The sequence below is a fragment of the Heptranchias perlo genome, chromosome 10 (genome assembly GCF_035084215.1).
Source record: "Heptranchias perlo isolate sHepPer1 chromosome 10, sHepPer1.hap1, whole genome shotgun sequence".
Classification (NCBI taxonomy): Eukaryota; Metazoa; Chordata; class Chondrichthyes; order Hexanchiformes; family Hexanchidae; genus Heptranchias; species Heptranchias perlo.
Genome location: NC_090334.1, coordinates 57,879,958 through 57,907,033, shown reverse-complemented (window position 1 = coordinate 57,907,033; position 27,076 = coordinate 57,879,958). Strand labels below are relative to the sequence as shown.

Sequence of the window (27,076 nt, the reverse complement as noted above, 5' to 3'; positions counted from 1 at the left end):
TCAAAACGAGCAGTGGTCCTAATACAGACCCCTGGAGAACAGGCACGATGGGCCAAAGGCCTCCTTCTGTGTTGTAACGATTCTATGATTTTATGACTTTAAACACTCAGTTTAGTAATAGTATCACAATCTTCAATAGTTTAAATCCACTCCGTCTATTTTCTTCTCAAGTAATATGCATTATTTGCAGCGTTCACTATCATAGTGAATAAGGGAATATCTATGGACGTTATCTACATGGACTTCCAGAAGCATATGATAAGGTTCCGCACAAGAGATTATTAGCAAAAATGAAATTGCACGGAATTGGAGGTAACCCTGCAACGTGGATTGGAAATTATTTGCGAGGTAGGAGACTGAGAGTAGGGATGAAGGGAATGTATTCTGATTGGCTTGTGACTAGCGGAGTTCCCCAGGGGTCTATACTGGGGCTTCACATTTTCACTATATATATCAATGACTTGGATGAAGGAATAGAGAGTTTTATATCCAAGTTTGCAGATGACACTAAATTAGGAGGCACAGTAAGTTGTGCAGATGGGAGCAGGAAGTTACATAGACACAGGAAGGGACATAGACAGATTAAAAGAGCATGCAAAACTATGGCAAATGAAGTTCAATGTCAATAAATGTGAGGTCATCTACTTTGGATTTAAGAAAAATAAATCAGAGTATTTTCTGAATGGTGAGAAACAAGGAACTGCAGAGGAGCAGAGATTTGGGTGTTCATGTACACAAATCATTAAAAGCTAGTGGACAGGTGAAAAAGTAATCAAAAAGGATAATGGAATGTTGGCCTTTATCTCAAGGAGGCTGAGATACAAAGGGGAGGAAGTTATGCTTCAGCAGGAAGTTACAAAGGGATATAGACAGACTACGTGAGTGGGCAAAACTATGGCAGATGGAGTTCGATGTGGGGAAGTGTGAGGCTATTCACTCTGGATCTGAGGAAGACAAATCAGAATATTTTCTTAATGGTGAGAGACTAGGAACTGTGGAGGAGCAAAGGGACTTAGGTGCGCATGTACACAAATCACTAAAAGCTAGTGGGCAGGTACAAAATGTAATCAGAAAGGCTAATGGAATGTTGGCTTTTATCTCAAGGGAGGTGGAATACAAAGGGAAGGAAGTTATGCTTCAGTTGTACAGAGCCTTGGTCAGATCCCATCTGGTGTACAGTGTTCAGTTCTGGGCGCTACAACTCAAAGATATACCCCTTGCAAAGGGTTCAGCACAGATTAACCAGAATGATACCAGGACTTAAGTGTTAAATTATGATGAAAAGTTGCATAACCCTTGTATTCCCTTGGCTTGTGTTTAAAATAACAAAAGGATTCAATAGGGTAAATACAGAGAAGTTATTTTCTCTTGTGGGGAATTCCAGAACAAGGGAGCACAATCTTAAAATTAGAGCTAGGTCATTCAAGAATGAAATCAGGAAGCACTTTTTCACACAAAGGGTAGTGGAAATATGGAACTCTCTCCCCCAAAAGGCTATGATGCTGGGTAAATTGAAATATTCACGACTGAGATTGATAGATTTTTGTTGGGTGGAGGTATGAAGGGATTTGGAACAAAAGCAAATAAATGGAGTCAAGGGTCAGATCAGCCAAGATCTGATTGGCGAAACAGGCTCGAGAGGCTGAATGGCCTACTCTTGTTCCCTTGGAATTCATTTCCAGGTTATGCTTTTAAATTACGAAACAATTTATTAATTTGATTGCAATTTACAGAGCAGTGTTATTTCCTAGTAATTCATTTTCATTAAGTCTCACTAAACTTGCAGTGATCGTCACATATATCAAAAAAACCGACTCTTAATATCCCCAACACACACACAGTCAAAACAATGAAGAATGCAATTAAAGAAAAACGAACTCACTCTCGAATTTGGGTGGTAAGACATGGCTAAACATGGCAGCTTGAAAATCTGATGGTTAGGAGGATCAATCTTATGTTTCTTTCAATGCAATTTGATCTCCTCTCCTAAAGATGCTGAATGTTGCAGCTGTATGCTGTAGGTGGTAGCAGATTTCCAATGCTTAATTAGCCATTCTTTACGTATGAGCCTACACAGTGAGAGCCAGCAAACTATTTGATGATAGTTAGGGGTATTACATCGGCTTGTCAACTCTGGTTGGACATATTCCTGGAGGTTTCATCACATGACCTCTCGCCCCCATCATTGGTCGCCCGACCTGCACCACCTCCCCACGCTAATTGGAAAGTAAACAGATACTTCTTTAGCATTCTGTAAAAGCTTCTACCAGTATGTAAAAAGAAAAAGATTAGTGAAGACAAATGTAGGTACCTTAGTCAGAAATGGGAGAATTTATAATGGGGAACAAGGGAATGGCAGAGCAATTAAACAAATACTAATTTGGTTCTGTCTTCACGGAAGAGGACACAAATAACTTCCCAGAAATGCTAGGGAACCAAGGGACTAGCGAAAAGGAGGAATTAAATGAAATTAGTATTAGTAAAAATGTGCTGGAGAAATTAATGGGACTGAAAGCAAATAAATCCCCAGGGCCTGATAATCTGCATCCCAGAGTACTAAAAGAGGTAGCCATGGAAATAGTGGATGCATTAATTATCACCTTCCAAAATTCTATAGATTATGGAACAATTCCTGCAGATTGGAGGGTGGCAAATGTAACCCCACTATTTAAAAAAGGAGGGAGAAACCAGGGAACTATAGACTGGTTAGCCTAACATCAGTAATAGGGAAAATGCTAGAGTCTATTATAAAGGACGTGATAACAGGACATTTAGAAAATATCAAATGGGATTAGACAAAGTCAACATGGATTTATGAAAGGGAAATCAAGTTTGACAAACCTACTAGAGTTTTTTGAGGATGTAACTGGTAGAATAGATAAGGGAAAACCAGTGAATGTGGTTTATTTGGATTTTCAGAAGGCCTTTGATAAAGTCCCACATAAGAGGTTAATGTGCAAAATTAAAGCACATGGGTTTGGGGGTAATATACTGGCATGGATTGAAAATTGGTTAACAGACAAGAAACAGAGAGTAGGAATAAATGGGTCTTTCTCAGGGTGGCAGACGGTGACTAGTGGGGTACCGCAGGAATCAGTACTTGGGCCCCAGCTATTCACAATATATATCAATGATTTTGATGAGGGAACCAAATGTAATATTTTCAAGTTTGCTGATGACACAAAACTAGGTGGGATCGTGAGTTGTGAGGAGGATGCAAAGAGGCTTCAAGGCGATTTAGACAAGTTGAGTGAGTGGGCAAATACACAGCAGATGCAGTATAATGTGGATATATGTGAAGTTATCCACTTCGGAAGGAAAAACAGAAAGGCAGAGTATTATTTAAATAGTGATAGATTGGGAAATGTTGATGTACAAAGTGACCTGGGTGTCCTTGTACACCAGTCACTGAAAGCAAACATGCAGGTGCTGCAAGCAGTTAGGAAGGCAAATGGTATGTTGGCCTTCATTGCAAGAGGATGTGAGTACAGGAGCAAGGATGTCTTACTGCAGTTATACAGGGCCTTGGTGAGACCACACCTGGAGTATTGTGTGCAGTTTTGGTCTGCTTACCTAAGAAAGGACATACTTGCCATAGAGGGAGTGCAGCGAAGGTTCAGCAGACTGATTTCTGGGATGGCAGGACTGTTGTATGAAGAGAGATTGGGTCGACTCGGCCTGTATTCACTCGAGTTTAGAAGAATGAGAGGGGATCTCATTGAAACATATAAAATTCTGACAGGGCTAGACAGACTGGATGCAGGGAAGATGTTTCCCCTGGCTAGGGGGGGGGTCCAGAACAAGGGGTCACAGTCTCAGGATACGGGGTAGGACATTTAAGACCGAGATGAGGAGAAATTTCTTCACTCAGAGGACGGTGAACCTGTGGAATTCTCTACCACAGAAGGCTGTGGAGGCCAAGTCACTGAATATATTTAAGGAGCTAGATAGATTTCTAGACACAAAAGGCATCAAGGGGTATGGGGAGAGCGCGGGAATATGGTATTGAGATTAGAGGGTCAGCCATGATCATATTGAATGGCAGAGCAGGCTCGAAGGGCCGAATGGCCTACTCCTGCTCCTATTTTTTATGTTTCTATATTAGCTGATCTTATGATTCTTGACTGTCAAACAGCCTTTTTCCAATCTCCAATAGTTTTATAACTAATAAACAAAAGTGTTCAAAGAAAATGCAAAGAACTTTTTTAAAAAAATGCTGCCATGACTTTTCTCACAGGTTGCTCGCAACAGTGTCCAGGAGATTAATCTTTAATTCCTGGAGACTCCAGGACAATCTTGGAGGGCAACCCTAGTATCACAGCTGATCCTGATCTTTACCCAATACACTTTCCAGAAAAGGTGGGGGTGTGAAATCAGTTCAGCGCAGATTGGGAATGAAACCACCTGGTATGACTTTGTTACGGACTCTGCAGTGTCTTTTCCCAGTACGTCACTGGGGAACCTGGACTATACTCTTATGCGGTTCAGGAAGGAGTCATATCCGGCTGGTCAAAATGTCAGATGGATGCAATTCCCAATATTTTACACCAATTAGTAACCTGTTCATATGGTATAGGGATGATATGAAAAAGGATTTTTTTTTCCCACAGGAGACATTAATTAGAAAGTCAGATTATTGGTTTACATAAATATTTTGAAGTGGGACCAGCAATGCCATTTGAAAACGAACTGTGCAGTTGTTCTCATTTGTGCACTCAAATTAAAAGTATAAGGAGAACTAAATTTTTAAAACACCTACTGCATACAACATTCGTTTTTATTATAGAAATGACAAAAGAGTGTTCTTCCAATCTACTAGGTTCTATTTTTGCAATATCCATATTAGTGAAGGTACAGTTTTTTTCTCTCCCTTGCAAAGAAAATATGCCTAGTTTCCACAGTGAGCAACAAAATGGCAAACAAAAATGGAATTGGTGTGTGCTACTGTTACAAATCTGGAACAGAATGGGGCAGAATTGTTGCTGTATTAGGAAAAACATTTTTCCTTCATACAGATATTCAAATTTAAAAAACAAGTGAATAGTACTACTCCTACTCCTTTTGTAGAGTATTGAATTTAAATGATTGATACTGAAAAACTTGCCGTTCTCAATTTTTGTATTTTTTCCCTTTGTTGACGTCCTCACTTTAGCGAGCTTGTATCCAGTAGATGGAGTCTCATCCACATCACCTGCTGAAACTCTATCATCTTGTGATTTCTCGGATTTCACTGAAGGCAACTTTTGAATTCTGGCAACTTTAGTCTCTCTTTTCAGATTGTTAGACTTTTCCCTAAAAAAATGATAACTTTGTCATAATTGTTTTTAAAACATACTAATATTATTTCAAAAATGTAATTTGCCATTGTGCACTTCCAAAATAGCTTTCATTTCTTCCCACCTTCAAATCACCTACCGTTGCTAGATTTCTCCTTTGGTGTGGGAATGGTGGCCCAGACTTTTCTGCAGCTACTGACAGGATCTGATTTTCTGGAGGGCAACATCAATATAGTCTAATCTCTTTCTCCTCCCATCTTGCCCCCCAGACCCAAAGTCAAAATTTCAACTGATAATTGAAATTTCTCAATCTTTTTGGGATAAGTTAATAGTTTTTGGTTAAGTTGCTAAACAAAGTACATAGCAACCTTGAAACGTAGCCACCGTTACACATCATGTCCACAGTCTGAATGTGGACAGGAAGCTTGTCAGCCATTTTTCAATATTTACCGAATACTTCAGATGCAATCAAGTCTGAAAGAACGATGAGTACTGGATGTGGGCATGAGATCTTGCGATTAATTTTACAGATTGTTTTCTTGAAAATTTCCCCCATCAGGCGTGGTAATTTGGGACTATACCCATGATACATTATGCAGACACATAGTACTGTACAGAAATAGAATATAGGCATACCTCCTACTTTCAATGAATTCTTCGATATGCTTCTTCCAATCCAATGGAAAACCAAAACAGAATTGTTTTAAAAGGGTAGTGGAGAATCCTGTTTTAAAAAAAAAGTTACAGCTTAAAGATTATATCTTCACCAGCACTTTCATTCTCATTTAAGTTGACAAGGAATTGCTAGAGACAATGGATAAATTGTCAAGTGTTAGGATGTTGAAAGGAGAAAGCACGGTGGAAAAAATGCCATTGGAGTGAAGAAGGGAATTATTCATCAGCAACAGTAAAACTGTTGATTTCTCAGATTAAAACAGATAAGATTTTCACTTAAATATCAGTTACACTCATTATTACCTATCTGAATTGGCAAATATAGTTCGCCCTCCCCCTCCAAAATGTTCTGTAGCCGCTCCGAGACATCCTTGATCCTTGCACCAGGGAGGCAACACACCATCCTGGAGTCTCGGCCGCAACCGAGACTCCAGGATGGTGTGTTGCCTCCCTGGTGCAAGGATCAAGGATGTCTCGGAGCGGCTACAGAACATTTTGGAGGGGGAGGGCGAACAGCCAGCTGTCGTGGTGCACATAGGCACCAACGATATAGGTAAAAAAGGGGATGAGGTCCTAAAAGCAGAATATAGGGAGTTAGGAGGTAAATTAAAAAATAGAACCTCAAAGGTAGTAATCTCAGGATTGCTGCCAGTGCCACGTGCTAGTCAGAGTAGAAATAGGAGGATATTTCAAATGAATATGTGGCTAGAGGAATGGTGCAAGGGGGAGGGATTCAAATTCCTGGGACACTGGAAACGGTTCTGGGGGAGGTGGGACCAGTACAAACCGGATGGTCTGCACCTGGGCAGGGCCGGGACCGCTGTCCTAGGAGGAGTGTTTGCTAGTGCTGTTGGGGAGGGTTTAAACTGAAGTGGCAGGGGGTTGGGAACCTGAGCAGGGAGAGAGAGGAAAGCGTAACAGGAAGGGACAGAAGGTATGGAGTAATAGGTAAAGTGTTAAAAAAGGAAAAAGCAGGAACTAAGCGTCACAAAACAGATTTGAAAGTTCTTTATCTGAATGCACGTAGCATTCGTAATAAAATGGACGAGTTAACGGCACAAATAACTACGTATGGGTATGATCTTGTGGCCATTACAGAAACATGGCTGCAGGGTGACAACGACTGGGAATTAAATATGCCAGGGTATTTAACAATCAGGAAGGACAGGCAGGAAGGAAGGGGAGGTGGGGTGGCTATGTTAATAAAGGAAGGAATCACTGTAATACAGAGAAATGATATTGGGACAAAGCATCAAGATAATGAAACAGTTTGGGTGGAGATAAGGAATAATAAGGGAAAAAAAACACTCGTGGGCGTAGTATATAGGCCTCCTAATAGTTGCAACTCTGCTGGAAGAAGTATTAATCAGGAGATAGTCGGGGCATGTAATAAGGGAACAGCCATAATTATGGGGGATTTTAATTATCATATTAACTGGACAAATCAAATTGGGCAGAGCAGCCTTGAGGACGAGTTCATTGAGTGCATCAGGGATGGATTTCTTGAGCAGTATGTAACTGATCCTACAAGGGGGCAGGCAACCTTGGACCTGGTCCTGTGTAATGAGTCAGGATTAATTAATAATGTCCTAGTTAAGGATCCCCTTGGAACGAGCGACCACAACATGGTTGAATTCCATATCCAATTAGAGGGTGAGAAGGTTGATTCTCAAACAAGCGTACTGAGCTTGAATAAAGGAGACTATGATGGTATGAGAGCGGAATTGATTAAAGTGGACTGGGAAAATAGATTAAAGGGTAAGACGGTACATGAGCAGTGGTGTTCATTTAGGGAGTTATTTTACAACTTTCAAAATAAATATATTCCACTGAGGAAAAAAGGGTGTAAAAGAAATGACAGCCATCCGTGGCTAAGTAAAGAAATCAAGGATAGTATCCGACTAAAAACAAGGACATATAAGGTAGCCAAACTTAGTGGGAGGATAGAAGATTGGGAATTCTTCAAAAGACAGCAAAAAGTAACTAAAGGATTGATTAAGAAAGGGAAGTTAGATTATGAAAAGAAATTAGCAAAAAATATAAAAACAGATAGCAAGAGTTTCTATAGTTATATAAAAAGAAAAAGGGTGGCTAAGGCAAACATAGGACCCTTAGAGGATGAGACCGGGAAATTAATGGTGGGAAACATGGAGATGGCAAAAATGCTGAACAAATATTTTGTTTCAGTCTTTACAGTAGAGGACACTAAGAATATCCCAACACTGGACAAACAGGGGACTCTCGGGGGGGAGGAGCTAAATACGATTAAAATCACTCAGGAGATGGTACTCAGTAAAATAATGGGACTCAAGGCGGATAAATCCCCTGGACCTGATGGCTTCCATCCTAGGGTCTTGAGGGAAGTGGCAGTAGGGATTGTGGATGCTTTGGTGATAGTTTTCCAAAATTCCCTGGACTCAGGAGAGGTCCCGGCAGATTGGAAAACTGCTAATGTAACACCGTTATTTAAAAAGGGTAGTAGGCAGAAGGCTGGAAATTATAGGCCAGTTAGCTTAACATCTGTGGTGGGTAAAATTTTGGAGTCTATTATTAAGGAGACAGTAACGGAACATTTAGATAAGCATAATTTAATAGGACAAAGTCAGCATGGCTTTATGAAGGGGAAGTCATGTCTGACAAATTTGCTTGAGTTCTTCGAGGATATAACGTATAGGGTGGATAAAGGGGAACCAGTGGACAAAGTGTATTTAGACTTCCAGAAGGCATTCGACAAGGTGCCACATAAAAGATTATTACTTAAGATAAAAAATCACGGGATTGGGGGTAATATTCTGGCATGGGTGGAGGATTGGTTATCGAACAGGAAGCAGAGAGTTGGGATAAATGGTTCATTTTCGGACTGGCAACCAGTAACCAGTGGTGTTCCACAGGGGTCGGTGCTGGGTCCCCAACTCTTTACAATCTATATTAACGATTTGGAGGAGGGGACCGAGTGCAACATATCAAAATTTGCAGATGATACAAAGATGGGAGGGAAAGTAGAGAGTGAGGAGGACATAAAAAACCTGCAAGGGGATATAGACAGGCTGGGTGAGTGGGCGGAGATTTGGCAGATGCAATATAATATTGGAAAATGTGAGGTTATGCACTTTGGCAGGAAAAATCAGAGAGCAAGTTATTTTCTTAATGGCGAGAGACTGGAAAGTACTGCAGTACAAAGGGATCTGGGGGTCCTAGTGCAAGAAAATCAAAAAGTTGGTATGCAGGTGCAGCAGGTGATCAAGAAAGCCAACGGAATGTTGGCTTTTATTGCTAGGGGGATAGAATATAAAAACAAGGAGGTATTGCTGCAGTTATATAAGGTATTGGTGAGACCGCACCTGGAATACTGCATACAGTTTTGGTCTCCATACTTAAGAAAAGACATACTTGCTCTCGAGGCAGTACAAAGAAGGTTCACTCGGTTAATCCCGGGGATGAGGGGGCGGACATATGAGGAGAGGTTGAGTAGATTGGGACTCTACTCATTGGAGTTCAGAAGAATGAGAGGCGATCTTATTGAAACATATAAGATTGTGAAGGGTCTTGATCGGGTGGATGCAGTAAGGATGTTCCCAAAGATGGGTGAAACTAGAACTAGGGGGCATAATCTTAGAATAAGGGGCTGCTCTTTCAAAACTGAGATGAGGAGAAACTTCTTCACTCAGAGGGTGGTAGGTCTGTGGAATTTGCTGCCCCAGGAAGCTGTGGAAGCTACATCATTAGATAAATTTAAAACAGAAATAGACAGTTTCCTAGAAGTAAAGGGAATTAGGGGTTATGGGGAGCGGGCAGGAAATTGGACATGAAGCTGAGTTCGTATCGGTCAATGCCCTGTGGGTGGCGGAGAGGTCCCAGGGGCTATGTGGCCGGGTCCTGCTCCGACTTCTTGTGTTCTTTAGATTTGTGGTTGGGATCAGATCAGCCATGATCTTATTGAATGGCGGAGCAGGCTCGAGGGGCCGATTGGCCTACTCCTGCTCCAATTTCTTATGTTCTTATACATTGATTCAGCACAGGAGGTGGCCATTTGGCTCACTGTGCCTGTGCCGGCTCTTTGAAAGAGCTATCCAGTTAGTCCCACCCCCCTGCTCTTTCCCTTTAGCCCTGCAAATTTTAATACATTAATATAAAAATTAAGTCATAAAAAAGGAAAAAAGTATAGGCAGGACTAAGTTGACCATTCAAAAGTAAGACATGGGACTGTCCAGAGAATTTCCAAATGTTGAACTGTGTCTCACAATTGAAACAGCAAGTTCTTTTGGGGGATATCAGGAAAATAAATTGAGGCTGTGTACTGTGAAATAAAAATGTAGTCAACAAAGGCTATGACAATTTCCAGTGTTGCTAATTTTACCAAGGAGCACTCAGCTTGAAATCAAAACGTCAGTGCCAAACCAATGTTATGGAGCTCTTGCCGCTAGCAACATTTCCCAACAGCAACAGGACATATAAAGATGATTTCTTATACCTTGGTTTTTCATTGCAACATAATCCATTGGACCTTTCAGAACATAAATCGAACCAGTAATAGATTTCACTTCTGTTTGTTTTATTCGTTCAGCAATTACGTTGCTATGCCAGTATATTCCATCAGCATCTCTGGGGACACAAACATACAATGTTTTAGTTTTCATGAACGAGAGAAACATATATAAACAAGATCTAACACCAATACTTATTTTCTAATTGAAGAAACTAAAAAAGGTACCAGATACACTGTTCAAATTAACCAAGCTCAAATTCAGTTTATTGCTTAAACAGAAAACAGGCATTATTAATTATAAAAATTGGCAAATTATTTTGGAACTTCACAAACACATTTAGTATTCAACATGGTTGAGGTAGGGCTGGAGGAAACAGATGTATTCATGCAGAACTGTATGTACTAGAACAAAAAGAATGTAAACATAATTTATTGTTCTATTTTTCCCAAATGTTTTTAGTTTCACTCTCAATCTCATTGTTTGCTTCTATTTTCAGTTTTATTTTCTTCAATTTCTATTATGTCCATACTGTGAATTTTTACTACATGAAATTTTAGCAGATCATAAATTACAACACAGATGACTGAAGTATCTTTACAGTTCTGATTGAAAAAACTGAAGTTTCATCAATGTATGTCCAAATAAGCTGCATACATTAGTATAGCATTTCTGGTGATGTTACAATGGCGGAGTGGGAGCAGCTCCAAGGAAATTCCCAGCCAGTGTATCTTCTGACCTACAATGAGCAGTGCCACAGGAGATCTGCTAGTGTTAGAATCATTACAGCACACGAGGTGGCCATTCGGCCCATTGAGCCCGTGCCAGCTCTTTGTAAGAGCAATCCAGTTAGTTCCAATCCCTCGCTCTTTCCGCATAGCCCTGCAAATTTCTTCCCTTCAAGTATTTATCCAATTCCTTTTAGAAAGCCACAATTGAACCTGCTTCCACCACCTTTTCAGGCAGCACATTCCAGATGTGACTACTCGCTGCATAAGAAAGTTTTTCCTCACGTTCCCTTTGGTTCTTTTGCCAATCACCTTAAATCTGTGTCCTCTGGTCTCGACCCTTCCACCAATGAGAACAGTTTCTTTTTATATACTTTATTTAAACCCTTCATGATTTTGAACACTTCTATCAAATCTCCTCTTAACCTTCTCTACTCTAAAGAGAACAACTGCAGCTTCTTCAGTCTAACTCATCCCTGGAACCTTTCTAGTCAATCTTTTCTGTACCCCCTCTAAGGCTTTCACATCCTTCCTAAAGTGCAGTGCCCAGAATTGGACACAATACTCCAGTTGTGGCCAAACCAGTGTTTTATAAAGGTTCAACATAACCTCCTTGCTTTTGTACTCTGTGCCTCTATTTATAAAACCCAGGATCCCATATGCATTTTTTAAAAACCGCTCAACCTGTCCTGCCACCTTCAAAGATTTGTGCACATATACCCCCAGGTCTCTCTGTTCCTGCACCCCATTTAGAATTGTACCCTTTAGTTTATATTGCCTCTCCTTGTTCTTCCTGCCAAAATGTATCACTTCACACTTCTCTCCATTAAATATCATCTGCCACGTGTCCGCCCATTCCACCAGCCTGTCTATGTCCTCTTGAAGTCTATTACTATTCTCCTCACTGTTTGCTACACTTCCAAGTTTTGTGTCACATGCAAATTTTGAAATTGTGCTCTGTACGCCCAAGTCATTATTATATATCAAACTATTTTAAGTACAACATATTTTCTCTCTTTATAGAACGATGACAGTAGCAAACATTTTGCGACAATTATATCACCAAGCTAGGACAAACAATACCCTGTGTCCTCTCCCTCCAAACATACAATGTTATTTCAGAAAATCATTCTTTTGTTTCACACAGGCAAAATTGCAGGCCAACTCATGTATTTGACACAGAAAGCACTATGGAAAATAATGAAAAGTTACTATGCCTATACTTACTTCTATTTAGTTCATAGACAAGACTTCACAGCAAAGAACACCAACCCCAAATTTCTATGAAGCACAATAATCTAACATTAGGGGAAGATGTAATGATCCTTGGTAAACTGGGGGAAAGAGACAAAAACACTCCTGTTTTGCAATATTTGGTGCCCAAGGCTACTGTTGAACATATTCTATAAATAGGATGTTTGTACCTCAACTCCTTCAGTTTCCTTAGATAGAAACATTTCCCTAGTTTTACAGTACATTGCTGATAAAAATATTGGTGAAATATTTTTGACTAGAAAGTAAAAACCGTTTAACATGCAACCATTTGCTAACCCAATGCTTCAGCTTATTAAATTAGTGTTTACCTCAGCCATAAATACCTAGAAGATCCCAGGTTCAATCCGAGGGCTATGTTAACTGATCTCAACTTGACAGTAGGAGTGCTAAAATTGTCCTCACCACCATGGATTAGGGAAAATTGGCCAGAATATCTAGTCCTGATCAAAATAATAGCGACTTCCTCCTGGATGTCAAGTGGAGATAAGATTAGGCTCTGCTGTGACACCCCCTTTGCTTGAATAACCGGTTGACAATCAATATCTAGGTTCACACATGGAGTGGCCACAAGTGAGGCACTTCAGGACAGGGGAGGGGGAAAAAGCTGGTGAAAAAAAGTGCAGCGCTCTTCAAAATTCAATTTTTTGTTTTGTTTCTAAAGTAAAGGAAGCTACCTTTTTCCTTCAACACAAATCTCATTACTGTCTTTTATTTGCTGGACGATCCATTTAGTAAGAGTAATCCTCATTTCCTATATATTTAAAGAAAACAAGCATAATTACAAAAGTCATCATTAAAAAAAAATTACAAAACTAATTGTCAACCAGATAATAAAGATTCTTAAATAACCAATTATTTAGAGCTTAGAGTTCTCCTTTAAGAGATACCCAGTGAATTATCCATTGATCCTCTGCTGCTGGTGGGGCTGACTTTGCATGGCTACTAATATTTTACTCAGAATACACATTGTAGGTCACCAGTCAGTCAACGTCTATCTCTAGTACCCCTCTTGAATAATCTACTATTTCCATCCAGAAAGGTCCTGATGATTTCATACCATAACATTGATCTGAGAGAACAGGACGATAGTGTTTAAATGAGTGGCTATCAATAGTGGTGTGAAATATTGAGATGTGCTTAATTCTGCTCTATATAAGCAGAAGTGTGGTCTTCCCTATTCATATGCTAAAGGAGGATAATTTAACAGTGATATAATCCCCACCTTTAACATAAATTACTCTCTCTTTATCATATCTCATTCTTTCTAGACTTATTAGGAGATATTTGACTTTGCAGGATTACACGTATTTCAGTAGCTCCTTTCTTTTACAGGATTTCCATATTGAAATGGGAGCACTCAACTCTCATACAATCAGGATGTTGTTAAACTCCAATAATGGGAGGTAAAAATCTATAGCTACTGGAAATCAAACAAAAACAGAAAATGCTGGAAACACTCAGTAGGTCAGGCAAGTCCTCTATTCGCTCCAAGCATGCTGCTTGACTTGCTGAGTATTTCTAGCATTTTCTGTTTCCAATAATGGGATTTTAATTGCTCATTTTCTCTCCCCCACCTTCCAGCAGAGTTCTGACTATTGATCGTTACCCCAACTGCAAACTGGGGTGTATAGGTGAGGACAAAATTAGGCTCAACTCTTCCAGAATTGAATGGTCTGCCAACATTCACCATCTATTCACACATTAAAATTGCCATTTGAGCAAAGGCCCAGAGCTCATAAAGCCATAACATTCAGGAAAATATTTGGGGAAGGGACAAAACGATATAAGTTATGCTCACCATTTCGACTTTTTTTTTATATATAACTCTGGCAGAGGAACAAGCATTGGCTAGAGAGTGTGAAATGTGATCTATTCACCAGTCTCTAATCTATCCTTGCAGAGGAACTAACAGGGAGAAAGCAGATCTTAATGGTGGTGTTCTTGCAGAGATATACTGAGCAACCAATATTTTAAAAAAACTGTAATGATATTTTCATGCAAAAGGATGGTTCTTTATGGAAGGTACTGTTATGTATCAGAAAACTTAGCAATCTGATGAAATGCACAGGAAGTGTTTCAGTTGGAGGTATAACAATGAGCAGTGTTTAGAATTACTTATCAATTGCCTTTTCCCAACGGCTAATAACTGAGGGTTGAAAACTATCGTCTTAGTATAGTTTTGCTCAATATTTCATCAATTACATATATTCTACATGCCACGTTATGAGGGCTACATATTTTTTCATTTATGAATCTTAAATTGTATGTAAACTAATGATTGCAAAATCTAGAACGCTGTTTCATTACAAGTGCATATATTGCTAAAATATTTAATCTGTTATACCAATTCCCAATGAACCATACAGACCTCAACATTTACCATCTACAACAGAAAAACCTTTACAACAGTGTATAAAATTCTCAAAAATAAATGCATATATTTATGCAGACAATTGACTTCTATTTGTAGCTGTTTATTTTGCTTACCAATTTTCTTTTGGGGCTATCAACATTGTCAGGTTTCGATTTTACAACTTCTGCTCCTTGTTTTCTAGGTATACTGATCTTCGGTGATCTCAGCAAGATGGTACACAACTCCTTACACTCTTCAATACCATTATTTGCTCTTTCGGAGTGCTTAGATCTTGTTTTCATTATTCCTTTATCTGGATGGGCATATATTTGCAAAGAGGTAGCACTCAAATCTATGATGTTCTGGATTTCACTTCTTGTGTAGTTGGTATTGATACTGGCAGAAACTGAATCTGCTGTGTTCAGCACGGTGTCCCGAGACTTTTCATCATCACCATCATTGCCATTATCAGTATCCACTGTCTTTGGAAACGTGTTCCAGTTTTTAAATTTGTTGACAGTGCTATCAACATCGGACATCCTCGTGTTTTTCTGCAGTTCTTCTATGTTTTCTGTGGGCTCGTAAGTGCTTAGTTTATTTGACACTCTTGTTGCTGAAACTGATGCTCCATGTTGGTCACCGTGTAGTAATCTCACTATTATCCAAAGTATAAAAATCATTAGGTACTAGGGCAAATATATGGAGGATCCAGTAAAACCTCAAAAAACACCAAATGTCTGCTATTAGAATAACAAGAAGTCCCAAACAGGCTTAAAGGACTCAAACACAATTCATACCCAGAGATAAATTGTATCCCACTGTGCTGAGAGAGACTAGAGAGATGTTTGAGGTATTGACAATTACATGGAGACACTGGACACAGGGAATACTAGCAGTTTGGAAACAGTTTGGTTAACGTGGTGCCCAGTCAAAAAGGGTGACAAATCAAAGTCAGGCAACTACAGATCCATTAATCTTACTGCAATCCAGTGTAAAATAGTGGAATCGATCAGATGCAAACTTCATTATCAGTACATCAACTTAATTAACAGCAGTCAACATGGATTCAGAAGGAGAATACCCTGCCTGACCAATCTCCTTGACGTCTTTGACGAAGTAACTTCCCAAGTGGTAAGCCTCACGACATGTTGTAATTAGATTTCCAGAAGGCATGACAAAATTCCACACAAGAGGCTATTAGCTAAACTCAAAACACTAGATTTAAGATAGATCTTGAGAATGGATAAGAAATTGTCTGAAGGGCAGAAAACAACCCATACTTATTAGAAGAGTTATGTTGGGATGGGGGAAATACTGAGAGGGGTGCCATAGGGATTGGTGTTGGGACCATGAGTGTTTCTAATTTACATCAATGATTTGGACTCACAAATTCAATGCAAATTGGTCAAATAGGAGGAGTGGTGAAATCAAAGGAGACAGCTCAGAAATTACAGAATGAGCTGGACAAAACATTTAAGTGGCCAGAAAAATGGCAGATGAAGTTTAATACAGGCAAATGTAAAGTACTACACATAGAAATGAAAAATGGGCAACATGTGTGCTCCATGCATGGTGTTGAAAAGACCATGCATGGAGCATGGTCTTAGTAGACTTGTTACTCAAATCATCTAACCAATGCAGAGCAGTAATCAACAAAGCCAATAGAATGTTACAATATATAGGCTAAACAGTGGAATACAAGTCACTGCATATGAAGGACACCACAGAGGGATAGTCAATTTGAAGGTTAAAAGCAAATAAAATAGCCATCACAAAGAAATGAGCCCTATTGATGCTGCACATTGAAAAGAACAAGTAGTAGTAATACTACTGTTTGTGCCAATTTTCTCCCCTTCCAAAGGAGTAGACCTCTTGCTGGCCACTGTCCCATGGTTGCAAGCCAACACACATACACTTCCAGGAGGGATTACTGATCAATTAGGAGCAGGAACTTAGCCAATAGTTCCTCCCCTAATGGGGGATGCTAAGACCTATTGTACTTCCCTCACTGCCACCCAGCTGAGATTGGTTAATTCAGCAGACCAAAGATCGATCCTGGAGACTTGGTCTGCACAGCTCAGCTACTCATTGCATAAACCTGCTGAACAATTGGGAAGGAAGGACTCATAATTGCAGGAAAACAGAGCTGTATTTCTTCCAACTGCACACATTTCCTATGTCCTTTAGGGAAGGAAACCTGACGTCCTTACCCAGTCTGACCTATATGAGACTCCAGACCCACAGCAATGTGGTTGATTCTTAATTGCCCGCTGAAATGGCCTAGCAAGCCACTCAGTTGTAAAATCTCGCTAAGAAAAGTCATATTAAGAATAAAACCGGATGGACCACCCGGCATCAGACCACTAGGCACCAGACACGACAAAGGCAAACCAAGCCCAGTTGACCCTGCAAAGTCCTCCTCACTAACATCTGGGGACTTGTGCCAAAATTGGGAGAGCTGTCCCACAGACTAGTCAAGCAACAGCCTAACATAGCCATACTCACAAAATCATACCTTTTAGCCAACATCCCAGACTCTTCCATCACCATCCCTGGGTATGTCCTGTCCCACCGGCAGGACAGACCCACCAAAGGTGGCGGTACAGTGATATACAGTCAGGAGGGAGTGGCCCTGGGAGTCCTCAATATTGACTCTGGACCCCATGAAATCTCATGGCATCAGGTCAAACAAGGGCAAGGAAACCTCCTGCTGTGATTAACACCCACAGCCCTCCCTCAGCTGATGAATCAGTCCTCCTCCATGTTGACCACCACTTGGAGGATGCACTGAGGGTAGCAAGGGCACAGAATGTACTCTGGGTGGGGGGCTTCAATGTCCATCACCAAGAGTGGCTCGGTAGCACCACTACTGACCGAGCTGGCCGAGTCCCGAAGGACATAGCTGCCAGACTGGGCCTGCGGCAGGTGGTGAGCAAACCAACACGAGGGAAAAACTTACTTGACCTCGTCCTCACCGATCTACCCGTCACAAATGCATCTGTCCATGACAGTATTGGTAGGAGTGAACACCGCCACAGTCCTTGTGGAGATGAAGTCCCATCTTCGCACTGAGGACACCATCCAACGTGTTGTGTGGCACTACCACCATGCTAAATGGGATAGATTCAGAACAGATCTAGCAGCTCAAAACTGGGCATCCATGAGGTGCTGTGGGCCATCAGCAGCAGAATTGTATTCCAGCACAATCTGTAACCTCATGGCCTGGCATATTCCTCACTCTACCTTTACCAACAAGCTAGGGGATCAACCTTGGTTCAATGAGGAGTGTAGAAGAGCATGCCAGGAGCAGCACCAGGCGTACCTAAAAATGAGGTGCCAACCTGGTGAAGCTACAACTCAGGACAACATGCATGCTAAACAGCGGAAGCAACATGCTATAGACAGAGCTAAGCGATTCCACAACCAACGGATCAGAACAAAGCTCTGCAGTCCTGCCACATTCAGTCGTGAATGGTGGTGGACAATTAAACAACTAACGGGAGGAGGAGGCTCTGCAAACATCCCCATCCTCAATGATGGCTGAGTCCAGCATGTGAGTGCAAAAGACAAGGCTGAAGGGTTTGCAACCATCTTCAGCCAGAAGTGCTGAGTGGATGATCCATCTCAGCCTCCTCTCGATATCCCCACCATTATAGAAGTCAGTCTTCAGCCAATTCGATTCACTCCATGTGATATCAAGAAACGGCTGAGTGCACTGGATACAGCAAAGGCTATGGGCCCCGAAAATATCCCGGTTATAGTGCTAAAGACTTGTGCTCCAGAACTAGCTGCGCCTCTAACCAAACTGTTCCAGTACAACTACAACACTGGCATCTACCCGACAATGTGGAAAATTGCCCAGTTATGTCCTGTACACAAAAAGCAGGCCAAATCCAATCCGGCCAATTACCGCCCCATCAGTCTACTCTCAATCATCAGCAAAGTGATGGAAGGTGTCGTCGACAGTGCTATCAAGCGGCACTTACTCACCAATAACCTGCTGACCGATGCTCAGTTTGGGTTCCGCCAGGACCACTCGGCTCCAGACCTCATTACAGCCTTGATCCAAACATGGACAAAAAAGCTGAATTCCAGAGATGAGGTGAGAGTGACTGCCCTTGACATCAAGGCAGCATTTGACCGAGTGTGGCATCAAGGAGCCCTAGTAAAATTGAAGTCAATGGGAATCAGGGGGAAAACTCTCCAGTGGCTGGAGTCATACCTAGCACAAAGGAAGATGGTAGTAGTTGTTGGAGGCCAATCATCTCAGCCCCAGGGCATTGCTGCAGGAGTTCCTCAGAGCAGTGTCCTAGGCCCAACCATCTTCAGCTGCTTCATCAATGACCTTCGCTCCATCATAAGGTCAGAAATGGGGATGTTCGCTGATGATTACACCCCTCAAATAATGAAGCAGTCTGAGCCTGCATGCAGCAAGGCCTGGACAACATCCAGGATTGGGCTCATAAGTGGCAAGTAACATTCGCACCAGACAAGTGCCAGGCAATGACCATCTCCAACAAGAGAGAGTCTAACCACCTACCCTTGACATTCAACGGCATTACCATCGCCGAATCCCCCACCATCAACATCCTGGGGGTCACCATTGACCAGAAACTTAACTGGACCAGCCGTATAAATACAGGTCAGAGGCTGGGTATTCTGCGGCAAGTGACTCACCTCCTGGCTCCCCAAAGCCTTTCCACCATCTACAAGGCACAAGTCAGGAGTGTGATGGAATACTCTCCACTTGCCTGGATGAGTGAAGCTCCAACAACATTCAAGAAGCTCAACACCATCCAGGACAAAGCAGCCCGCTTGATTGGTACCCCATCCACCACCCTAAACATTCACTCCCTTCACCACCGACGCGCAGTGGCTGCAATGTGTACCATCCACAGGATGCACTGCAGCAGCTCGGCAAGGCTTCTTCGACAGCACCGCCCAAACCCGCGACCTCTACCACCTCGAAGGACAAGAGCAGCAGGCGCATGGGAACAACACCACCTGCACGTTCCCCTCCAAGTCACACACCATCTCGGCTTGGAAATATATCGCTGTTCCTTCATCGTCGCTGGGTCAAAATCCTGTAACTCCCTTCCTAACAGCACTGTGGGAGAACCTTCACCACACAAACTGCAGCGGTTCACCACCACCTTCTCAAGGGCAATTAGGGATGGGCAATAAATGCTGGCCTCGCCAGCGATGCCCACATCCCATGAACGAATAAAAAAAAACATTTCCTATGTCGTGACTTTTATTATACACTGAAATACTGATCACTTATGTAATTCCTGAAATTATGTCTGGTTACATTACTTCTAATGGATCAGTTGTCACATTGGTTAAAATTACCATTATACTAAACAGTCATTACATTTTAGTTCTCCCACCCTAATGGCCATTAAAACTGTCTTCCAGCAATGCGACAGAATTCAACTTCTAGGGGAGCTGGCCAATCTCCAATGCTGATTTTATTTCCCTCCCAAATGTTTACTTCTCCTGTTCCTGTGACCCTGATTTTGCTGTGCAATTTTTAAAAAATTCTGGCTGGCCCCATGCAGGGATATCTCATTGCCACCCAACTCATTCACAGGCGTCGCTCCTTTACATCTGGGCCACATTCAGTGATGCCATCTGACACATCAACAGGCTGTGCTTGTTGCAGAACTAGATGGAGGGTGGTGAATGTTCCCACCCTGTTTAAAAAAAAATGGAAATAGATAAACTAGATTTTATATCAATTAGTCTTATCTGTGACGTACAATAGCTGCTAGACCATAAGAGGTAACGTTAGTGAACAGTTAGAATGGTAAGGGCTAATCAGGGACTGTAAGCATGGATTGGTAAGGAGGTCATGTTTGATTAGTTAATTGAATTCTTCAAGGAAATTATCTTGCACATGGAGACAGAGGGAATATAGTGAATGTAGTATATTTGGAATTTCAAAAAGCATTTAAGTGCTAGCCTAGGCTCAGTGGTAACACTCACCTTCAAGTCAGAATGTTGTGGGTTCAAGCCTCACTCTAGACACTTGAGCACATAATCTAGGCTGACACTTCAGTGCAGTGCTAAGGGATTTCTGCACTCGGAAGTGCAGTCTTTGGTGAGATGTTAAACCAAGTCTGCCCTCTCAGGTGGGCCTCAAAGATCCAATGGCACTATTTGAAGAGAAACAGGGGAGTTGCCCTGGCTGACATTTATTGCTAAACCAACATAACTAGAACAGGTTATCTGGTCATTTATCTCATTGCTGTTTGTGGGACTTTGCTATAGGCAAGTTGCCTGCCCGATTTCCCTACATTACGACGACTACAAACATGGGAAATTTGTTGTGGAGATTAAAGCCCACAATATTAAAAGGTAATGTGGCCTCATGGATAGAAATGACTGAAGGATAGAAAGCAGAGAGTAGGAATAATCCCACACATTGCACATTGTGTGTTTTAATTAATTTCATACACATCCAATTTAGGTAGAGTTGGTTTAATCACTTCATAGCTTGGTGTTAATATATGACCAAAAATAGTGCCACATATCCACACAAAGCAGTTGTGCACAAAAAAGATTCCATCCTTCAATGAGGAAATTAAGGATTGGGTCAAATGTAACACTTCAATTGAATTGAAACATCAAAAATCGATAAAAGAAATAACACCAACTGACTATACCTTTATGTTCTGAAAGTTTAACTGAAGCTAATGGTGTGCGTTGATTGCCTAATTCAACCTGTTGTTTCATTTGTAAAAAGATTTTGGCTGGGGATTGTTGCATCACAGGAACATGGTTCTTCCTTTGTGAAACGCGGCATCCACCTGGCACAGTGGGGACTACAATAAACCACAGGTTCACATTAGACATTTGCGTAAGATGCAGATGTATTAAACACACAAATACAACATTACAGTTGATTCAAGATAAACAGATAGGCAAACATAGATCTTCAGAAAGATATCCAGAAAAAATAATAAAGGATGATCCAAAATGGCAGTGTCTAACAGACTGTCTGTATCAAGCCCCTGCTCTTCTATTAAATGCACAAAGCCGGTTTCAACTATGGTTAGTTTCATCGGGAGCTGAAATGAACTAGTTGAAATAGGCTCTCTGCACGTAATGAGAAAAGAGGGTGTCAGTTGAATATCTGAGCTGCAGCTGTTTAAATCTTATGGACATGGAAGACTAAAAAGGACTCATTCCTAATTAGTAGATTTGGAACAGTTAATCCTTTAACTCAGAAATTTTAAAGAGATCAAGTTGAATCTGCCCCATTTTTAAGCTGCAGGGGATGGATGGCAGTGAGGACAATCGGTGGTGAAGGGCCTAATGTTTTTGTGTTGGGAGGTATGGAATGTTTGTTCACTGGTCTAACTTTTTTTTTTGCATGGGCAGTACCACATTTTTGGGTAGAAGCAGTTCACTTATTTTTTATCTAAAGGGTGTTGCAATTTTCATGCAAGGGGGCTTGAATTATCTGTGCAAAAGTTTTCACATTTGGGCAAAATTGTGCGGCACACTCACTGGTTTATCTAGTTGCCAGCTCCAGAAAATTGGATATCTCTGATCTAAAGGGCTGGAGGACTCACCTGAGAAATTTTACCACATTGAAAAGGTCCTAGCCTTGAATTCCACCTACTTAAATTGAGAGGGCCCATAGATTGTTGGGATTGACACCCAGTGCTTAAGCCAGTTACACTACACAATTTGTATTGATGTCAAATGGTTTTAGCTTTACATTGATCCAAACTGTGCGGTGTGGCTCAGCTGCAAAATTCCAAAGCTGGCCAGGTTAGAGATGACAACCTAGCTAAAAATGGAAAAGTGAGGGCCAAAAGTAATAAGGTTTCTTTATATAGGAACATAGGAACAGGAGTAGGCCAATCAGCCCCTCGTGCCTGCTCCGCCATTTGGTAAGATCATGGCTGATGTGATCTAACTCCATATAGCTGCCTTAGGCCCATATCCCTTAATACCTTTGGTTGCCAAAAAGCTATCTATCTCAGATTTAAATTTAGCAATTGAGCTAGTATCAATTGCCGTTTGCGGAAGAGAGTTCCAAACTTCTACCACCCTTTGTGTGTAGAAATGTTTTCTAATCTCGCTCCTGAAAGGTCTGGCTCTAATTTTTAGACTGTGCCCCCTACTCCTAAAGTCCCCAACCAACGGAAATAGTTTCTCTCTATCCACCCTATCTGTTCCCCTTAATATCTTATAAACTTCGATCAGATCACCCCTTAACCTTCGAAACTCTAGAGAATACAACCCCAATATCTCCACATATCCGCAGAAACTCTAACAAAAAAAACTTTGCCAAATTCAAGCAAAGAAGTTAGAACTTAAACTGAGTTATCAGATAACTTGAACTAAGAGTAGACATTGTAGTCTGTTATTGTTTCTCATGTCCCGCAGATCCGATTGGTTTATTTTAACAATGTATATTTTAATACATTATTGGTCACATGGTTAAGAGTCAAATCTCTACGTTCTCTCCATAACATCGCCCGTCTCAGCCATCTGCCGGTGAAACTCTCAAGCATGCCACTGTCACATCCAGACTCGACTATTCCAAAGCTCTCCTGGCCGGCCTACTATCTCCCACCCTTGATAAACTTCAGCTCATCCAAAACTCTGCTACCCATATCCTACCTGCATCAAGTCCCACTCACCTATCACTCCTGGGCTCGCTGACTTACATTGGCTCCCAGTCCCTCAATGCCTCAAATTTAAAATTTTCATCCTCATGCTTAAAGCCCTCCACGGCCTCATCCCTCCCCAACTCTATAACCTCCTCCAGCCCTACAACCCTCCCAGAACTCCGCATTCATCCAACTCTGACCCCTTGTTGCATCCCCACTCCCTTTGTCCCACTATTGATAGCTGTGCCTTCAGCCGCCTCGGTCCTAAACTCTGGACTTTCCTCCCTAAACCTCTCCTCCTTTAAACCTAGATCACTGACCAAGCTTTTATTCACCCCTCCTAATATCTCCTCCTTTGTTTGATGTCAATGTTTGACTAAACTCCTATGAAGCACTGTGGGATGTTTTCCTATATTAAAAGGTGCTATATAAATACAAGTTGCTGTTGTTATTTTCATCCAGTTCATGCTGGACAGCTAACCCACTCCATCCTATCCCAAGTCCTATGCCTTGGTGGTTCTGCTCTCACCCATGCCCAGCCCCCTCCCTTCATGCTCTTCCAACAACATTTGTTTCTAGATTCTGCTCCTTCCTTCTTACATAGGCAGACATCAATTCAAGGTCAGGATCTATCAAAGTCAGACCCCACTCCTAGGTTTTTGTGGGTGTAGGAGCGTGAGATGTTGAGGGTACATTGTGATTAACACAAGAACTTTCAAAAGCACATTAATGTGGTCAATGGGGCAAAGAGGAATCTGAAGATAAGCATAGCTGTAGATACTAAACAAAATATAACAGCACAAAGTTCTTTAAATAATAGGGCAGTCTGAGAAAAGGCAAGAACCCTAATGAATATATAGTGCATTATTTTTTCTTCCCATGTATAATACTTACATATCTGTATTAAATTTCATTTGTCACTGGCAAGCCACTTACACATTATATCTAACTCATTTAAATGAAAACAGGCCAAAACTAAGGATGGACATAATTATATAGGCAACAATTCCTCCCAGTATTCACTAGGGCAGAAACTAGCACTATGCCCTCCATTGTCAGTGATATTTCAAGTGGGACTAATGACTGCCATCAATGAGATAGAGGCCCTATAAGCTGAAAGATCTTCAAACAGTCTCAAGGATGGATGGTATTTATCTTAAGATACCGAGAGACATAAAAAGTTAGAATTGAAGGAACTGAATGCTGGCAAGGTACTGGAGATTGGAAACCAGCTAAGGTGGCACCTATTTTCAAAAAGGTGACAAAGCAAACCATCAATTAGTGTTGCATTAATATTGGATGAAAGAAACAATCGTAAGTAAACTAGTACTTGAGCACATAATCAGTGTAGTACTAATGGAAAAGGTGCATGATTTCACCTGAAACATTAAACCAAGGCCCCATCTGCCTCAGGTGGACGAAAAAGATCTCATGACACCATTCAAGAGAGAGCAGGGGAGTTGTCATGGCAACAATTATCCCGCAAACACTACCAAAACAGATTAACTAGTTATTTCTTCATTATGGTTTGTGGGACCCTGCAGTGCTTAAATTGGATGCCACGTTTACTTACATGACGATGACTAAACTTCAGAAGTACATTGGTTACAAAGTGCTTTGGAACATCCTGAGGACATTAAAGGCACAGTGTCTTAACATTGCTTCATCTGCCTAACCAACTTCCATGGTGTATCCTGGACTTCCAAAGGGCCATTGGCAAAGTTCCACATGGATGGCTGCCAATATACTTAAAACAATGGGAATTCAAAATAAAATCTGGGTATGGCTAAGAAATTTGCGCATAGTACTTGTTCAGGAGTGATGTCAGTCAGGGTGGGAGGGAGCATCCTCCAGAGATTGGTGTTCGGAATGAGTTAGAAATAATATGTAAGTGGCTTGCCAGTGATAAATGAAATTTAATACAGATATGTAAGTATTATACATGGGAAGAAAAAAATAACGCACTATATATTCTATGAATGGCGTCAAAATAGCTAAGGAAGTTGAAAGAAGTTTGTTGGTATTATTAGACTCAGTACTTATGACTAGCCACTGTGGAGCAGTAATCAACAAAGCAAACATAAAATTCATTTTTGTTGCATTTAGGGTTTCAAGATCTTGTGGCATTACACTTCAAATTAGAAATGAGGTGTGCATTTTGGGGAAGCAGGTTGACTCAACTTTCCTCAGTGTTGATTGCATCTGATTCTCCTCTGACAGAAGTACTGCATCTCATTGAAACATGCAACATACAAGATACTGAGGGGGTTTGACAGGGTAGATGCTGAGGTTGTTTCCCCTGGAGAGTTTAGAACTAGGGGGCATAGACGCAGAATAAGGGGTCGGCCATTTAAGACCTTGACGAGGAGGAATTTCTTCACTCGGAGGATCTCTTTACCCCAGAGGGCTGTGGATACTCAGTCGTTGAGTACATTCAAGGCTGAGATCGATAGATTTTTGGACTCTAGGGGAATCAAGGGGTATGAAGATCGGGCGGGAAAGTGGAGTTGAGGTCGAAGATCGGCCATGATCTTACTGAATGGCGGAACAGGCTCAAGAGGCTGTATGGCCTACTCCTGCTCCGATTTCTTATATTCTTAGAGTATCCAGAAATCCACATCAGGGAATTTTTAAAAACAGTTTAAACTGGACAGAAATAAGAATTTTTTTATTGTTCTCTTGTACTTCACATTAAAATTCAAACCCATCCAACAAAGTAATAACTAAGTATAGACATTTAGATTTGTTTCTTGTTATTAACATGATATACAGGACAAGATCTGAACGTCTCGTCAAATGTATGAGTACCAGTATATGCTGAATACCAGCAATGGCTTCAGTGACAAAATAACCAAAATATAATCGGCTAAACAGGATATTAAATATGCATAGCCCTGGATCATATTCAATATCTAATCAATATTAGTTCATACCTGAAAAGATGCTTTTTAAGACCTGTCCATTCACAGGTGCAACAGGCCACTGGTCAGCCCCATTTAAACCAAAAGTTGTTTTTTGGGGTGATTGACGATGGTGATTTTCAGGTATCCGAAGATGGTCACAGTGAAGTTTGCCTTTCATTCTTTGGAACATTTTGGCAGGACTCTCGGAGACTACTTGTTCGATCAATGTAGATCCAACGGGATTTAAATGAAATTTGACATAGCTCTGGTTTAAATTTACACATGTTGAGGTTGAATCAGAATCTACTATTATTTCACTGAGTTCAGGAGAAATTATATTAAATATCCCCTCTTTTTCCAGCAATGTGGACTGAAGTTGACCATTTATTTGAGAATTTTGCTCACTTTTTAACGTGAATGTGGCTGGAGGCACTGGGTTGATATCCTCTCGTTGAGTATTTGCTGAACCACACTGAAATTTATGTAACTCTTTTAATGGGGTACCATTTGGAATCTGATGAAGAGGTACTGCTTTCCAGGCTGTTTTTTGTTCTCTGTTCTTTTCAGTATTTTTGAGAACTTTCATTTTGCATGGAGTAACAGACACCATACTGAAATCTGGTTATTTTCCTTTTCACTTTGACTGCTCTTCACATTGGGAATTTATACCTTACACATGCATCTGTAAATGATCAACACACTAATACTATGTCTCAAAAAGTTGATATCCATGTTGGATGAAAAATCCATTA

The 27,076-nt window shown here is 41.0% G+C and overlaps 1 protein-coding gene across 1 annotated transcript in view; it reads right to left on the bottom strand.

Annotated features, from left to right (window-relative positions):
- The window catches only part of mis18bp1 (MIS18 binding protein 1), a 67,459-nt gene extending 40,383 nt beyond the window's left edge, over positions 1-27,076 (bottom strand). The window contains exons 1-7 of the mRNA XM_067991852.1: positions 26,355-27,076; positions 21,460-21,618; positions 14,926-15,446; positions 13,113-13,189; positions 10,423-10,553; positions 5,913-6,000; positions 5,105-5,292 (exon numbers count right to left, since the gene is read on the bottom strand). Coding sequence (XP_067847953.1) covers positions 5,105-5,292; positions 5,913-6,000; positions 10,423-10,553; positions 13,113-13,189; positions 14,926-15,446; positions 21,460-21,618; positions 26,355-26,934 — 1,744 coding nt within the window. The 5' untranslated portion in view covers positions 26,935-27,076. The remainder of the gene's footprint in view (positions 1-5,104; positions 5,293-5,912; positions 6,001-10,422; positions 10,554-13,112; positions 13,190-14,925; positions 15,447-21,459; positions 21,619-26,354) is intronic.